General features: G+C 35.6%; 1 protein-coding gene across 3 annotated transcripts in view; it reads left to right on the top strand.

Annotated features, from left to right (window-relative positions):
- The window catches only part of NBEAL1 (neurobeachin like 1), a 161,692-nt gene that overhangs the window by 16,387 nt on the left and 128,010 nt on the right, over positions 1-17,295 (top strand). For 2 of the 3 annotated variants that reach the window (XM_059928503.1, XM_059928504.1), the window contains exons 3-6: positions 3,687-3,778; positions 8,044-8,205; positions 14,094-14,175; positions 14,743-14,870. In XM_059928503.1, the coding sequence (XP_059784486.1) occupies positions 3,687-3,778; positions 8,044-8,205; positions 14,094-14,175; positions 14,743-14,870 (464 nt within the window). Of the gene's footprint in view, positions 1-3,686; positions 3,779-8,043; positions 8,206-14,093; positions 14,176-14,742; positions 14,871-17,295 lie in introns of those variants that run through there. The other variant, XM_059928505.1, reaches the window with a different exon arrangement.

Here is a 17,295-nt window from a genome sequence, read left to right on the forward strand (position 1 = left end):
ATTTTTATAGAAGAAACTGTTGTGCGAACATAGGGTGACTTGGTCAAGAAAGTGACAGAGCAGGGGTTAGAGTCCATGTAATATGGCCTCAGTGCTCCTGCAGTACTTAATACATTTGTGTGTTGTGTTAATAAATATCGTACAAGTGGAGAGATAGACCCTACTGTGCTGTTTCATTGTACCCAACTCTGTTAACCATGAAAGTGGCTAAGCTGAGATTTAATTAATATTGTTTCTGGGTGTGTGGACATTTTTCCTTTTATGGCCTTTGGCAGTAAAGTATAGATCCTCTTAAGGGTTTTCTCAGGCTGTATGGAATGTGGCTGTTTTATGTGTTAAATTGTTTATGGCCTTGAGTTTACTGATCCTTAGTTCCTCTTTTCCTCTTTTTGTCCACTAAGCTCCATTTTATTCCTGCTCACAGTTCAAAGACAGTGTAGTGTAGTGTAGTGTAGTAGAAAGAGCAGGGTTGGATTCATATATCTTTGCATTTTAATCCCAGCACTATCAATGGCTAGCTGTATGACTATGGATAAGTTATATATCCTTAGAACTTTGCTTTTCTAACCCATAAAATGGGGAAAATGAAACCTTCTCTTGATGGTTGTAAGGAGTAAATGGGATGATGTATACTTTTTAAATACCTGCTATAATACTTTGCACATTGCAGAATCTCAAAAAAAAATGTAACTGCTTCACTTCTTACTAAATAAAACATTTCCAGCTTTAAGTACCATTTCTTTCTTTATAGTTAGTTGCTCAACTTCCTAGGAGAACTCTGTACTTACCAAACTGAATTACCAAACACTTGGTAACTCTGACTTTCAGACTTTGAACCAGGTACGGTAGAGTTTCTAAATAAACTGTGAGGAGAAATACATTAATTCTTTATGGCATTATAAACTGTTTTGTGTTGAACTTTTACAGAGTTTATTAAAACTCTGCTTTATTAAAAAGGAACCATGGTAAGGAAAACTCTGGCTACTTGTATTTCTGGAGTCTTATCCTGATGAATGAATGAATGAATGAATGATGTGCTGGTTGGAAATGAAAAAAGCAATTAATGAAATCCTTGAGAAAATTTCTCACAAGAGGTAGTTCTTTTTCTGAAATATTTCTGTCTTCTCAATGATGATGTGGATTATAACAATTTATGATCTGATTTTGGAACAGTATATTAATAGAAAAAATAAATACACAAAAGGTCAGCAGTCTGCATATTCTGGGAACATTCTTTTAGGAATTCTGATTTGTGTGTAATACTTTTATTTTAGGGAAATAAATTATTTGAGTTCCCTTTATCCAAGAGCAGTGCCTAACCAGTGATATTTAATGAGTAAGTAAGACTCCTGAGTATCATGTTGAAATTGACTGGAGTAAAAAAGTGTTAAGGATGTGAAGGAAACAAATTTGAGCATCATTTTTAATGATGCAATTTATATTTAAAAAGACATTTCTGAGTAATCATGGTTTTTTTCAAATCATCTTTGAGATGTAACTTACAGACCTTAAAATGCACAGATTTTAAGTGTCAAATATGATGAGTTTTGATACAAGCAAACATTTGTGTCACTACTACCTAATAAAACAAATGGAAAATTTCTATTACCAAGGAAAGTTTTCTTTGTGCCCCTTTGTAGTCAGTCCTCTGAAAGACAGTTAGTGATCTAATTTCTGTCACCATAGCCTGCTCTAGAACTTTGTATAAGTGAAATCACACAGTGTATATGCTTAATGCCTGGCGTCTTTTGCTCAACATGTTTTTGAAATTTCTATTCATTGTCGTATCAACAGTTCATTCATTGTTAATTGCAGAATAGCATTCCATTGTGTGAGTATACCACAATTCATCAGTTAACCTGTTGACAGAATTTTGATTTGTTTCCAGTTTTGGGCTATTAAAAATAAATCTTCTATGAACATTTTTGTATAGCTTGTTTTTGTGGATATATGTTTTCACTTCTCTTAAGAGGAATGACTGGACCACGTGGTAAATTTATGTTTAAAAGAAACTGCCAAACTGTTTTCCAAGTGATTTTACCATTTTATACTCCCACCAGAAATGTGAGTTCCAGTTACTCCACATCTTTACCAACACTTGGTATGGAAAGTTAAATTATAGCCATTCTAGTGGGTGTGTAATGGTATTCCATTTCATTTTAATTTGCATTTCCCTGGATAACTAATAATGTTGAGAATGCTTTTGCATGCTACTTGGCCATTGGTGTATCTTCTTTTGTGAAATGTCTGAGCTTTTTGCCCATTTTTAAATTGAGTTGTCCTTTTTACATTGATTCATAGGAGTTCTTTATATATTTTTGGTACAAGTCCTTTGTCAGATATATGTACTGAGAATATTTTCAGCTGGCATATGGCTTCCCTTTTCATTTTCTTAATGGTGTCTTCTGATGAATCAAAGTTTTAAATTTTGGTTAAGACCAATTATTATTTTTTTCTTTTTTTGCTTTGTGATTTTTGTGTCCTAGCTAAGAAATCTTTGTCTACCCCAAGGTTGCAAAGGTATTCTGTATTTTCTTTTAGAAGATTTTTTAGTTTTTATGTTTAGGTTAATGATCCATCTCCCATTTTATTTTATTTATGCATTTTATATTTTTCATTAATTCATTGGGCACCTGGTCAGTGCCAGGAACTGTTTTAGGCACTTGGTGTCCATTAGTAAACAAAAAGAAATCACTTGTGGTGGGCCCTTAGATAGGCCTTGAAATTGTGAAGCCTACAGTCTACGGGAAATGACAGATAATAAATTAATAAATAAATTATACAGTGTGTTAGAAGGTGAGAAAGCACCATGAGGTGGGACAACAGAATAGGGTAGAAGGTAAAGGTTAGTAAGAAGGTTTGTAACTTTAAGAAAGGGTGGTAAAATTTGGCTTCATTGAGAATAAGCCATTTAAAGAATGACCTGAAGATGTAGGAATTAGCCATTCAGCTATCTGGTGGAAGAGTGTCCTGGGTAGAGAAAACAGCCATTGCAAAGGCCTGAGATGGGAGCATGTCTGGTATGTCCCAGTAACAGCCAGGAAGCCAGTATAGTACAGGGTGACAGTGGATATGGCCACAAAGATAGGGGAGGGCAAATTGTTTAGAATCTTATAGGACATTTTTCAGATCGTAGCTCTTTGTGTGAGCGCCATGGGTTCACTATACTTAATATACATTTTAAAACAACACATATGTCTTCCTATATATCATTTAGAGATTTCATATTATTGCTTCTTTAGATTTATCAATTCATATCTGCTCAATAGGAGTGAAAGCATTTTTTTAAAAAATTCCTGACAGAGGGCTTCCCTGGTGGCGCAGTGGTTGAGAATCTGCTTGCCAATGCAGGGCACACGGGTTCGAGCCCTGGTCTGGGAAGATCCCACATGCCACGGAGCAACTAGGCCCGTGAGCCACAATTACTGAGCCTGCGCGTCTGGAGCCTGTGCCCCGCAACGGGAGGGGCCGCGATGGTGAGAGGCCCGCGCACCGCGATGAAGAGTGGCCCCCGCTTGCCACAACTAGAGAAAGCCCTCGCAGAGAAACGAAGACCCAACACAGCCAAAAATAAATAAATAAACAAAGTAAACAATGCCTTAAAAAAAATTCTTTAAAAAAAAAAAAAAAAAAAAAAAAAATTCCTGACAGATATACTTAATATTACAATGGTTTTCTTATTTCAGAAAGATCCAGATTACCTGAAGCTGTGGTTGGACAATTTTGTTTCTAGCTATGAACAATTCTTAGATGTTGACTTTGAAAAGCTGCCTACCAGGTATGTTGAAACACTTAATTTCCTACCCTTGGGTGAGTTTGTTAATTTTTGGTACAAAAACTTCATTGATGACATTATAAGGATGGCAGTTATGTGACACACATGCTACTCCTGCATAACCCTGCTTTCATGGCAGACATTTCTGATTGATCACAGCAGTCCTTCTTGCTGATACTAGACGTGACTTCTAGAAGCCTCTTCTTTACTTTGTTAAGCCACTGGCAACTGGGTGTCCTGCAGTTCATTTCAATTCTGACACTACCTGGAGTTAGCGCCAGATCCCACGAGTTAAAGGCAAAGTCCTCCACAAGACTGCCCGCACTTCAGACATCATTAGCAAGTCTTGGGAGCCACCGACATTTCTGATCAACAGGCTATAAATTTGGGGGTTGTCATGACTCCCTCAGGTTCAATAATTTGTTAGATTAACTCACAGAACTCACTGAAAGTCCTATACTTATGATTACAGTATTATTATAAAGGATACATGTAGGACAGGGCCTGGGAGGGTCTTGGATGCAGGGCTTCCATGCTCTCTCCCTTTGGAGTCAGGGCATGTTGCTCTCCCTGAACATCAGTGCGTTCAAAGAAGGAAGCTCTTTGAGCTTTGGGTGTCAGAGTTTTGTTGGGTCTTATTACTTCATTGACCGTGTGATTGAACTCAGTCTCCAGATCCTCTCCCCTCCCAGAGAGTTGGGGGGGGTGAGTTATTCAGATGTGGCCAGCCCCTTTTTTGAAACTATCTAAGGGTCCACCATGCGTCACTTCATTCATTTGCATAAAATTTCTTTATTATATGACAGGCATTCTATTGTAGTTGAAACTTATACTTCTTTTCCTGTCTTTAGAGAAGGGCCTTAGAAAACATCTTGGAGGAGGTTAAGTTTTCAGATTTTTAAAAACTAGGTTTGAAAATCATAAGATGAGGGAAAAATAAACATCTTGGAGGAGGTTAAGTTTTCAGATTTTTAAAAACTAGGTTTGAAAATCATAAAATGAGGGAAAAATTAACATCTTATGGAAATGTATAAGTGAAAGTACAAATATTTTCTCCCATTCCTCTGCCTACATTTGTTTCTGCAGTCTCACTGTGCCCAGGCCCACTTCCCAGATAAAGTTCGTATTGTATCTCAAGTCATCTTGTGGACCTAGGTAAGAGAGGTTAGGTTTGCTGTGGTTCAAAGCTGGAGAAATGAGGACATACTTTTAGCCGCAAAAGGAACTCCATTTATAGAGATGTGTTGAGAGAGGAGGGGAGAAATGGGTGGTGGTTGAGGATGAAAAAGTATCTGGTGAATTAAAAATCTTCAAGGGCGAAAATATTTGCAGTTTGGGGGTGGAGGTAAGCAGTGAGAGTTTAGACACAGACGAGTTGAATCTGGAGAATCACATAGGAGCCAGATCATGAAGTGCCACAAATGCATTGCTAATGGACTTTGACTTTTTGTTATGGAAGATACAAGGCTCTACTAAAGAATTTTCTGCATAAGAGTTTCATGATCAAGTTTGTTTTTTAAAAGTCACTTTGGTGGCATTATGGAGGTTGGATTGGGAAGGGTTGAGACTGAAGGCAGGAAGGCCAGTTAAGAGGTAATTGTAATAATTCAGAGAAAAGCATCATTAGAGCTTTGGACCAAGGCAATGAACTTAAGAAACAGCATGGTTATGCTCAGAAAGCACAAGTACTTCATTTATAAATACAATTTCAGAGTTCTTCACCATTAGATTATTTGTAACAGGTTTATAAAGGTTGAAAATCAGTATTAAATCTTGAACTCAAAATAAGATTATGTATTATTGATTTCTATTCATAAAAGAGTATTCTTGTAGTTTATACTTAGGAGTGCTTTTATTTTAAAAATTTATAGCTCATTTTAAATCATGAGCCTAAGGATCTTATGGAGTCAGGATTTTGGCCTTTGAATGCTTGGGGTTTTGTAAGATGCACTTGTTATCATCCATACATTAAAAATGTCTCCTTTCTTGGGAGGTCATTTCTAAAAACACTATGTAGGCTTATATTGCCACTATATTTAAAGTAAGATGAAGAATCTCAAGAATGTTTTTTTACTTGTGATTTAGTTGGTTTATTTAAAATTATATTTCATATCTTGGTCAGAAAACTGAACCATGAATTTAGATTTTGCTTGTAGTAAACTTTCAATTTTTCAAGTGAATATTATGTGTAAGATGTGTAAAACTAGTCTGGTCACTTTAAGATAAGAAACTCACAGATAATCCTCATTTAAAGTATACTGACTTTATAGAATTTCCAAGTTAGAGAATTCATAGTACAAGGCAAGGATTGCTTTTACCAGATTATAAAGCCTTGAAATTTAAGCTGGACTTTTTCCTATGTTAGAGAGAACAATTGGCAGCTGTTTACAATAGACATTGACTAGGCAAATTGAGGAGTGGAAAAGATTTCTGGAGTTTGGGAAATATCAGCAAAAGGAGCTTAGACTTATGGACAATAAAGTCCTAGAGGTGGGAAAATTCTTCTAAATTCTTAAATCCTCATCACATTAGGAACAAGGCCAAAAATTCCAGCTTTGTCTATATGCCATGTCCTAAGTAAGCCCCAATTTTATAATGAGAGTCAGTTAAAAAAAAAAAAGATTGCTCTTTTAGAAGTTAATATATTTTTCTGCCCAGTTAAATCAAAACGTTTGTAAATAGAAAATGGGACAATTAAGGACAAAAGGAACTACTCTTTTAAATAACTAAAATGGAATATTGGGAAATCTAATGTCTTCTTGCTTGTTGATTTAACATTTTTGGAAAAGTGTGGAGGAATAGTTTCACTTAGTCTTGAAAATCAGTTATATTTAAATGTTTGTTTATTATTTTGAAGTTACTCTGGTTTTTCTAATCACCTCTTTTTAGCTCTTCAAAAAAAATTAAATATAAAAATGAGTGTTTCTGATACCATCTATAAATAAGAGAGAATGAAAGAATCCAAAGCTGCAAGTGAAATGATGTCCAGACTAAAATGAAACATGTATTTTTAGGACATGGTTATATAGTATTAGGCAACCTTGGTAGTATACTTTGTGACTTGTGTTTATTTTATAAAATGCTTTATTTTATGTTGTAGGGTGGTTCAGGAAGAGGCTAATAATATTTACATATGTGTTTATGTGACTACTGCTAAGATGCTTCAGATTTCTTTGTCTGCAGTGAATGCCTTTTACTCAATGTAAAAATAGTACTAATACTTCATGTTAAGCATTATCTGAAGAAGAGACTATTATAAAGTATAATTGTCATTTAATCATGGAAACTCTTCACAGTGCTTCTTTGCTATTTGAGCGTTTTTCTTAACAGAGTTAGGGAAATAAGTATACAGTGGCTTATGAAAAGATTCTGAGGCTTTAGAGATAGTATATTTAAAATGCATTACATATTTAGAGTTCTTTACATACTTTAAAGCTGAAAATGCACATTGACTTTCTGGTTTCAGAGCCCAGTGAAATAGGGTGGATATCTGATATTACAGTTTTATAGATTAGGGAACTTCAGAGATTAAATGAAGTGCTTCATGTTACAGAGGTGGAACTTAGTATGCAGGCTTCTGACTTTGAATCTAGGGGGTTTTAATGTGAGAGGCACATGCAAGGAGCCAGTTACATCTGGTATTGGCTTTTGCCCTTAAAGAACCATATTGTCTTCTTACACAGAAACCACTTGTCACAAAATATTGATGTATTGCTTTAAAAGAGTCTTCTATTGATGCTCATGCTTGGGGTTCTACATTCACCTCTATCTTTCTCCTTTCCTTTTGCTAGTTATCTTCTCTCCCTCTTCTGATCAGATGGCTTAGGGACCTTATAGGTAGGTGAACATTGTTTATTTAGTAAAGCAGTTAACAGATATTAAACTAGTTGTAGGTACTTCATTTTTATTTGCTAGTTACCATTTCTTTTAGAAATGGTATAGACACGTTGTATTTCTAAATAGTAGAAGGTGAACTAATCTTATATTTTAAATATTTTCTTTAACAATAGCACAATTGAAAATACTAAATAGCCTTTTTCTCTCTCTCTTTTCAGTAAGCCTCCTCTGAAGTACTAACCACTCTGCTCTAATAATCTTCTAAAATGTCACTATCCATTTGGTGGTACCATGCAGAGAGGAAGGCACAGAATATCTGGACTAAAAGAGCTTCTTTAGGATTTGAGCTGAAAATGTAGTTACTGTAAAGTGCCACAGATTTTCGTCCTGTATTTAAACACCTTTCTTATTTTGTTCCCCTTACATTGTAGGGTAGATGATGTGCCTCCAGGAATATCTCTGCTTCCTGATAATATTCTGCAGGTTCTGAGGACCCAGCTTCTACAGTGTGTTCAGAAAGTGGCAGATGGGTTAGAGGAAGAACAACAAGCCTTGTCAATTTTGCTTGTCAAGTTCTTCATTATTCTTTGCAGGTATCTGGTACAAATAAACTAGTTATCTGTTTTAAATAATTATTAGCAAACTAATAATGCATTTATTGGTTATTAATGATGTATGTTGTTCATATGGAGCTCTCAAGGATGAATGCAGCTTTTGCAATAGGCTTGTGGTTTGTTATTATATTGGAAAGCCTTTTACTATACCTACTTAGAAAGATTCAGCCAGGATAAAAAATAATTGCTTTAGAGTAAAGACAATGACAGGAGTTTTTACTTAAGAATTTATTGCACTGATATTTTCTATATGGACCTCACCAATAAACATGTACATACACATTTTTATACTGTGCATTATCATTTGTGAAATGTATTTTTCTAGTCTTTCATTTTATAATTTTACCAAAGAAAGTATAATTATTCCATAGCTTATATTTCCAGATTTATAGATGATTAGGTCTGTGGTACTTAAATTTTGGTGTGCATAAATGTCAACTGGGAAGCTTAATAGAAGTACAGAGTTTGAGCCTTACGTATGGAAGTTCTGATCCAAAAGAGCTCAGGCATTTTGAATTTTCACACATTCCATTAATCTTCATATAAGAATTTGAGAACCGTTTGGGTAAGGGGCATCACATGCCTCTTAAAAATCTGTCTTCTTTTCTTGTTCTTAGAGGAAAAGCTTTCAGTCTTTTACCATTTAGTATGATATTTGCTGTGAAATTTTTATATATAGGTTTTATTATGTTGAGGTAGTTTCCTTCTGTTCCTAGTTTGCTGAGCGTTGTTATCAGGAATGGTTGCTGAATTTTGTCAAATGCTTTTCTGCATTAATTGAGATGATCGTCTGGGTTTTTTTCCCTTTATTCTGTTAATATGGCATATTACATTGATCAGCTTTCATATGTTTAACCATCCTTGCATTCCAGGAATAAATCCCACTTAGTCATAGTGTGTAATATTTTTAATATATTGTTGAATTCTCTTTGCTAGTATTTTGTTGAAGATCTTTGCATTAATGTTCATAAGGGATGTTGGCTTGTAGTTTTCATGTAGTCTCTTGTTTGGCTTTGGGATCAGGGTAATACTGGCCTCATATAATGAGTTAGAAAGTGTTCCTTCCTCTTCAGTTTTTGGGAAAAATTTGAGAAGGATTGGCATTAGTTCTCCTTTAAATGTTTTGTAGACTTCATGAGTGAAAACATCAGATCCAGGACTGCTTTTTTGGGAGAGTTTTGATTACTGATTCAGTTTCCTTACTAGTTGTAGGTCTATTCAGATTATTTATTTCAATATGGTTTAATCTTGGCAGATTTTGTGTTTCTAGGAATTTGTCCATTTCAACTGTGTTATTCAATTTGTTGTTGTAGAGTTGTTCATAGTACTCTCTAATAATCCTCTTTATTTCTGTAGTATCAGTAGTAATGTCCACACTTTCATTTTTGATGTTAGTAATCTGATTCGTCTCTCTTTTTTCTTAGTCTATCTAGCTAAAGATTTGTCAATTTTGTTGATGTCTCCAAGGAAATAATTTTTGGTTTCATTGATTTTCTCTATTTTTAAAAATTTATTTTTATCTCTGCTCTGATCTTTATCATTTCCTTCTTTCTACTAGCTTTGGGTTTAGTTTGTTCTTCCTTGTCTGATTCCTTAAGTTGTAATATTAGGTACTTGGTTTCTTGTTCTCTTTTTTTAGTGTAAGCACTTATACCTATAAAATTCTCCCTTTGCACCACTTTCATTGCCTCTCATAAGTTTTGGGAAGTCATGTTTTCCTTTTCATTCATCTTGAAGTATTTTCTAATTTCACTTGTGGGTTTCTTCTTTGATCCATTGATTATTTAAAAGTATTTTGGTTAATTTCCACAGTTTTGTGAATTTTTCAGTTTTCTTTATGTTATTGATTTTTAACTTCATCCTGCTGTGCTTAGAGAACATACTTTGTATATCTGTCCTTTTAAATCTGTTGAGACTTAATTTGTGGCCTAATATAGTGTCTATCCTGTGAAATGTCCCAAGTGCACTTGAGAAGAATGTTTGTTCTGTTGTTGTTGGGTAGAGTGACCTGTATATTGTTTCTTAGAGCTATTAGATTTACTGTGTTAAGTCCTCTGTTGCTTTACTTATCGTCTATCTAGTTGTTTTATCCACTATTGTGGATGAGGTATTGAATTCTCCAGCTATTATGGAAGAACTATATATTTCTCTCTTCAATTCTGTCAGTATTTGCTTCATATGTTTTGATGGTCTGTCATTAGATATGTAAATGTTCATAATTGTTATATCTTTTTGCTAGTATAATACCTTTGTTATATATAATATCATATATACTTTTATTACATTATATTGTACCTTTTATTTTATTTATTTTTAACATCTTTATTGTAGTATTAACTGCTATACAATGTTGCGTTATGTTTCTGCTGTATAACAAAGTAAATCAGCTATATGCATACATATATCCCCATATCCCCTCCCTCTTGCGTCTCCCTCCCACCCTCCTTATCCTACCCCTCTAGGTGGTCGCAAAGCACCGAGCTGATCTCCCTGTGCTATGAAGCTGCTTCCCACTAGCTATCTATTTTACATTTGGTAGTGTATATATGTCAGTGTTACTCTCTCACTTCGTCCCAGCTTACCCTTCCCCATCCCTGTGTCCTCAAGTCCATTCTCTATGTCTGTGTCTTTATTCCTGTCCTGCCCCTAGGCTCATCAGAAACATTTTTTTTTGGATTCCATATATATGTGTTAGCATACAGTATTTGTTTTCCTCTTTCTGACTTACTTCACTCTGTATGACAGACTCTAGGTCCATCCACCTCACTACAAATAACTCAATTTCATTTTTTTTTATGGCTGACTAATATTCCATTGTTTATATGTGCCACATCTTCTTTATCCATTCATCTGTCAATGGACACTTAGGTTGCTTCCATGTCCTGGCTATTATAAATAGTGCTGCATTGAACATTGTGGTACATGACCTTTTTTGAATTATGGTTTTCTCAAGGTATATGCCCAGTAATGGGATTGCTGGGTAATATAATAGTTCTATTTTTAGTTTTTTAAGGAACCTCCATACTGATCTTCATAGTGGCTCTATCAATTTACATTCCCACCAACAGTGCAAGAGGGTTCCCTTTTCTCCACACGCTCTCCAGCATTTCTTGTTTGTAGATTTTTGGATGTTGGCCATTCTGACCGGTGTGAGGTGATACCTCATTGTAGTTTTGATTTGCATTTCTCTAATGATTAGTGATGTTGAGCATCTTTTCATGTGTTTGTTAGCAATCTGTATATCTTCTTTGGAGAAATGTCTATTTAGGTCTTCTGCCCATTTTTGGATTGGGTTGTTTTTTTGATATTGAGCTGCATGAGCTGCTTGTATATTTTGGAGATTTATCCTATGTCATTTGCTTCGTTTGCAAATATTTTCTCCCATTCTGAGGGTCGTCTTTTTGTCTTCTTTATGGTTTCCTTTGCTGTGCAAAAGCTTTTAAGTTTCATTAGGTCCCGTTTGTTTATTTTTGTTTTTATTTCCATTTCTCTAGGAGGTGAGTCAAAAAGGATCTTGCTGTGATTTATGTCATACAGTGTTCTGCCCATGTTTTTTCCTCTAAGAGTTCTATAATGTTTGGCCTTACATTTAGGTCTTTAATCCATTTTGAGTTTATTTTTGTATAATATGGTGTTAGGAAGTATTCTAATTTCATTCTTTTACATGTAGCTGTCCAGTTTCCCCAGCACCACTTATTGAAGAGGCTTTCTTATCTCCACTGTATATTCTTGCCTCCTTTATCAAAGATAAGGTGACCACATGTGCGTGGGTTTATCTCTGGGCTTTCTATCCTGTTCCATTGATCTATATTTCTGTTTTTGTGCCAGTACCATACTGTCTTGATTACTGTAGCTTTGTAGTATAGTCTGAACTCTGGGAGCCTGATTCGTCCAGCTCTGTTTTTCTTTCTCAAGATTCCTTTGGCCCTTCAGGGTCTTTTGTGTTTCCATACAAATTGTACAGTTTTTTGTTCTAGTTCTGTGAAAAATGCCATTGGAAATACTTTGAGCATCTTGAAGACAGTTATTTTGAAGTCTTTGTCTAATAGATCTTTTTCAGGGAGTTTCTGTTGATCTCTGTTTTTCTTTTGACTGGGCCATATTCCCCTATTTCTTTGTATGCCTTCTGATTTTTGTTTTTAATTGAATACTGGACGTTTGAATCTAAGAATGTGGTAACTCTGAAAATCAGATTTACCCCCTTTCCCGGGGTTTGCTGCTTTTTGTTGTTACTTTTGTTTATTTGTTTTATGTTTTGATCATTACAGACTGTCTCTGTGCTGAGGATCAACCTGAGTTGTAAACATAAGGTCTGCTCAGATCTACTCTGACCATTTCCCTCAGCATGTGTGGTCACTCTCTAATTTTCCCCATTTATGCCGTTATTTTTGAATGTCCTAGTCTTTAACATCTGGCTCCCAAAAGGGGAAAAAACCAAAAGATGAAGGGGGAAAGGGAAATGGCCTTTAAGCCCCCTGGAAATTACTTCAGCCAGAGGGGGAGGCGCTTGTAACAGGTGGTGGGGATGTGCAATATCAGTGCCTGCCTGCCTCTTTGTCTGCACCTCTGTAATCAGAAGGAGCAATCAGTGATCAGAGCACAGATCTCCAATATGTTGAGGGCAGGGTCCTTTTTGCCCACGTTGGTTTCTTCAAGCTGTTAGCAAGCTGCTCCTGGACCATGTGCACAGCTGCTTACCACATGTCTGGGGGTGGCAGATTGATAGCTGCTACTGTGCTAATAGCTGAAATTGAGCAGAATTTAGGACATTAATTGCAATTTATCATCCACATCTTCCCATAGAAGTTGCCAGCCTTCAACAGAGACTCAAGGGTTCCAAAATAGTTACATCAAACTGATTTTGACAGTGTAACTGTTTTCTAGGTGGGGAGACAGATTCCTGGTTCTTCCCACTTGGCTATTTGCCTGGAATCCTCCACAGGGGCTTTGAATTTTACCTCTGCCTTTACTCTTTTCTTTCTCAAAGATGTCATGCCATTCAGACTTCTTACACTAAGTTCATTAATTTAGTTAATTTTTCCTGTTCCTTTAGCATTTACTGGATTTTAAGATATAAAGTATTTTTCAAGGTCACAATGTCTCAGAACACAATAGAGTATTTTGTCTTAATAGAATTTTTTTTTAATATGCCAAGAAAAAGACTGGTGATATTAGATAAGAGTACATGTTAGCATTTTACATGTCATACCTCAGTCTTATTAAAAATGGAATAAAAATGAGGGCCATATTTTAATTAAACACCAGGCACTTGTTGACACACTGCTTTAAACAAGGCATGTACTGTGCCCTCTTGGAGTATGTATAGATACCCACCCTTCTCTCAAGGCTTTTTAATATAGATGAGGAGATATATTATGAGTCTAAAAGGGGAACTATAATTTCAGAAAGCAAGATGATAACTATAAAACTGCACCACATGAGTTATAAAGGCAACGATATGTACAAAAAACCAAGCTAAAAATGTACATAGGAAAATAACAAACCTGGAAAGAAATAATCCAAAATATATATAGTTGCTAACATTGGGGTTGTAAGAATATTAGTGACTTTTTCTTTTCTATTTCTACTTTGTGATATTTTCCAATTTTTTATAATAAACAAATGCTAATCGGCATGTCTTTCTTAAACATTCTCTGTTTATAGTAGTTAAATGGTGCTTGAGGTGTGTTTTGCATTCTCAGTGGGAAAGCAGTTATATAACCATATTGATTTTAAGTTTTAATGACTGTTATTTGTATTTCATTTGCCAACATGTGTTCCGAAAACCAACCTGAACTCATGAGCATACATTTTTCTCACTATTCATATGTAATAAATATATGGCTATTCTTTTTTTTTCCTCACAGAAATCTATCTAATGTAGAAGAAATTGGGACTTGTTCGTATATCAATCATGTTATTACTATGACAACACTCTATATTCAACAAGTAGGTGTGAATTAATATATTCTTTTCTGTTGTTTTACTGAGAGTAACTAGTTTTTATTTTTAAAAATATCATAGTAAAGTTAAATGTTTTCAGAGGAGGTAATAATTGAGAAGATCATTAAAATTATCAGTGGGTACTTATATATTTCAGGCATCTTATGCATATTATCTGAAAGTAGACAAGCAATTATTAATACATTTTGTTATTTTAATTTAAAAGTTGAAGTGTTTTATAAATGGCTATTTTAAATGACACAATTTGTCATTTTATGTATTTATTATTTATTCATCAAATAACCCTCTTATTGAAAGCGTCTTCTTTTTTGGAAAGACGTTTGTCTATCCATTTGAAATCCTTCCTAGGAAATATTTAAAATTTGAGAGTTTATATCCAACCCATATGATTAACTGACCCTTTACACACTCAAATGGAACTTAGGCTTATTTGAATAAAAATGAGTTATTATTATTAGATGAATGAAACATGTAGTCTTTTAATGATGTTGGTCAGTATGTTATACAGCTTAACATTTTTAAGTACATATAATTTTATGTTTAAATTCTCAGTTAAAAAGCAAAAAAAAAGAGAAGGAATTGGCAGATCAGACATCTATCGAAGAATTTGTGATCCATGCGTTGGCATTTTGTGAAAGTTTATATGACCCATATCGGAATTGGAGGCATAGAATTTCAGGGTATGTCTTATAAATCATAATGTTCATTTAAAACCTAAATATCATAATATATACAATTCTTCAAAGCAGGTCTCATTCTGTATGAAAGCAGTTGGTAAGATGTGTCTAAGACCCCATCCTTATCTCTGAGGTAGAGAACTACATTGGAGGTAATGAATTAGTGATAAACGCCACTTCTAGATAATAAATTTACCCTGAACTTTTATTTTGTAATGCAATTGAATGCTAATAATCTGATGGTAAAATCTCAGAGCACAGTAGCATCAAGTAGAGTGTACATATTTTTCAAGAAACTTTATTTTTTTTTAAAGCACATTTCATGATTTGAAAAAGAATTTTAACAGTATTTTGTGTTGTTGTTGTTGTTATTTAAATATTTATTTATTTATTTATTTATGGCTGTGTTGGGTCTTAGTTTCTGTGCGAGGGCTTTCTCTAGTTGCGGCAAGTGGGGGCCACTCTTCATCACGGTGCGCGGGCCTCTCATTATTGCGGCCTCTCTTGTTGCAGAGCACAGGCTCCAGACGCGCAGGCTCAGTAATTGTGGCCCACGGGCCCAGTCGCTCCGCGGCATGTGGGATCCTCCCAGACCAGGGCTCGAACCCGTGTCCCCTGCATTGGCAGGCAGATTCTCAACCACTGCGCCACCAGGGAAGCCCCATATTTTGTGTTTTTATTTTTAATTGTGGAGCTTGTGTCAGTCAGAAACCAGTGTTTAAAAAGAGAGACTATAATACAAGGAGATTGTTAAATAGGTATTAGAGAACTCAAAAAGCAAAAGGGGGACACTGATGTAATACAGAGATAGTGACTTCAGGAAGCAGCTACTTCCCTGGTTCTGTGGGAACAAAGGGAAGAGATCAGAGTTATCAGAAGCTAGAAGTTTTGGAGAAGAGGTCCTGCAGTGCCTGGTCTGAGACTTCTGAGGAAAGAGTCCTAAGCCAGTGCTGCTATCACTGAGCAGCCATGAAGAGGCTGGTTCTGGTATTGCCAAAAATAAGCTGAAGAAAGAAACCAACTGTGAATGCCATAGTTAAGAACTGTTGGCCAGTAAAAACATAAGGAATAAGGCATCAGTCCCCCTTTCACTCTTTCAACTTTCCAGCTCCATTTAGTACCCACTATTGATGAACCCAAGAGTGAGGTAGCTGGAGAAAAGGAAATATAGTTTGTAGAATGACTGTCCCAGCATCACAAAGCAGGTGGAATGTAAGATGATGGATTTGTAGCTTAGTGACAGTGGCATAATTACCGGTACACAGCTCAAAGGGAAGAGTTTAAAAACTCATGTATCTTTCTTACCTGTGGGCAAAGAATAGGAAGAGTTGTGTTATCACCTACAATCAGATCTCTTTTTTAGGTCTCCCTAATCTGCTGTACTTTAAATCTCAAGATTTTTTCATTTTCAGTGTAACCTGACCCACTTATAAACAATTCCTACTTCCTGCAACATTTCGTTACTAGAATGTTTGATTTTTTTATAGGCTTTTCAGGATTTTTAGGGTAGGATACCCTCACTTTGAATAGCCACCATTAGATAACGGTGAAGAATTGGTAACTGAGAGAACATGTATGTAGACTATGTGGTAATACTCTGTATGTTCTATATAGTAATGTTTTATTGAAATAACACATCCTTTAGGTAAAGCAAGAAGTGTCTAATAGAATTAATAGGAACAAGCACTCCAGCTATTAAATATAACAATTCTATCTGCTTATTTATACATTTGCTTTCCTTTATGTGTTGAAAGTTGTTGTCTTTAGTCAGGGTTCTCCACAGAAACAAAACTAGCAGGCCGTGTGTGTGTGTGTATGTGTGTGTGTGTTTGGAAGAACTTCATTGTAAGCGATTGCCTCACATGATTATAGAGGCTGGCAAGTCCAAATCTGCGATGTGGGCTGGCAGCCTTGCCACCCAGGGAAGCCAGTGGTGCAGTTAGAGTTCGAAGGCTAGAGAGCCAGTGTTCCAGTTCCAGTCCTAGTTTAAAAGCAGTCAGGCTGGAGGCCAGAACTGATGGTGCAGATGAAGTCAGAGGGCAGTCTGCTGGAGAATTCCTCCTTGCTTGGAGATGCCAGTCTTTTTGTTCCGCTCAGACTTTCAACTGATTAGTTGAGGCACTTTCTGGAGGGCAGTTCCGTTACCCAGAGTTCGCCAATTTAAGTGTTAAATCTCATCCCAAAACACCCCCAAGTTGATACATGAAATTAACCATCACATCGTTCTAATACTTTTCTTGATTGTTTATTAATGGGAAGGTACTAGTGACCTTCTGATTACTTCCTTTTCTATTGAACTTTAATATGTCTCTTTTTCCAGTGAGAAAGTGCTTTGCATTTTTCTTGGCAAAGATTTATCCGTCAGGATAAGCTGCAGTAACAAACAAGGGGTTAGAATAACAAAGGTTTACTTCTTGTTCCTGTTCTC

Source organism: Balaenoptera ricei, chromosome 7 (assembly GCF_028023285.1).
Source record: "Balaenoptera ricei isolate mBalRic1 chromosome 7, mBalRic1.hap2, whole genome shotgun sequence".
Classification (NCBI taxonomy): domain Eukaryota; kingdom Metazoa; phylum Chordata; class Mammalia; order Artiodactyla; family Balaenopteridae; genus Balaenoptera; species Balaenoptera ricei.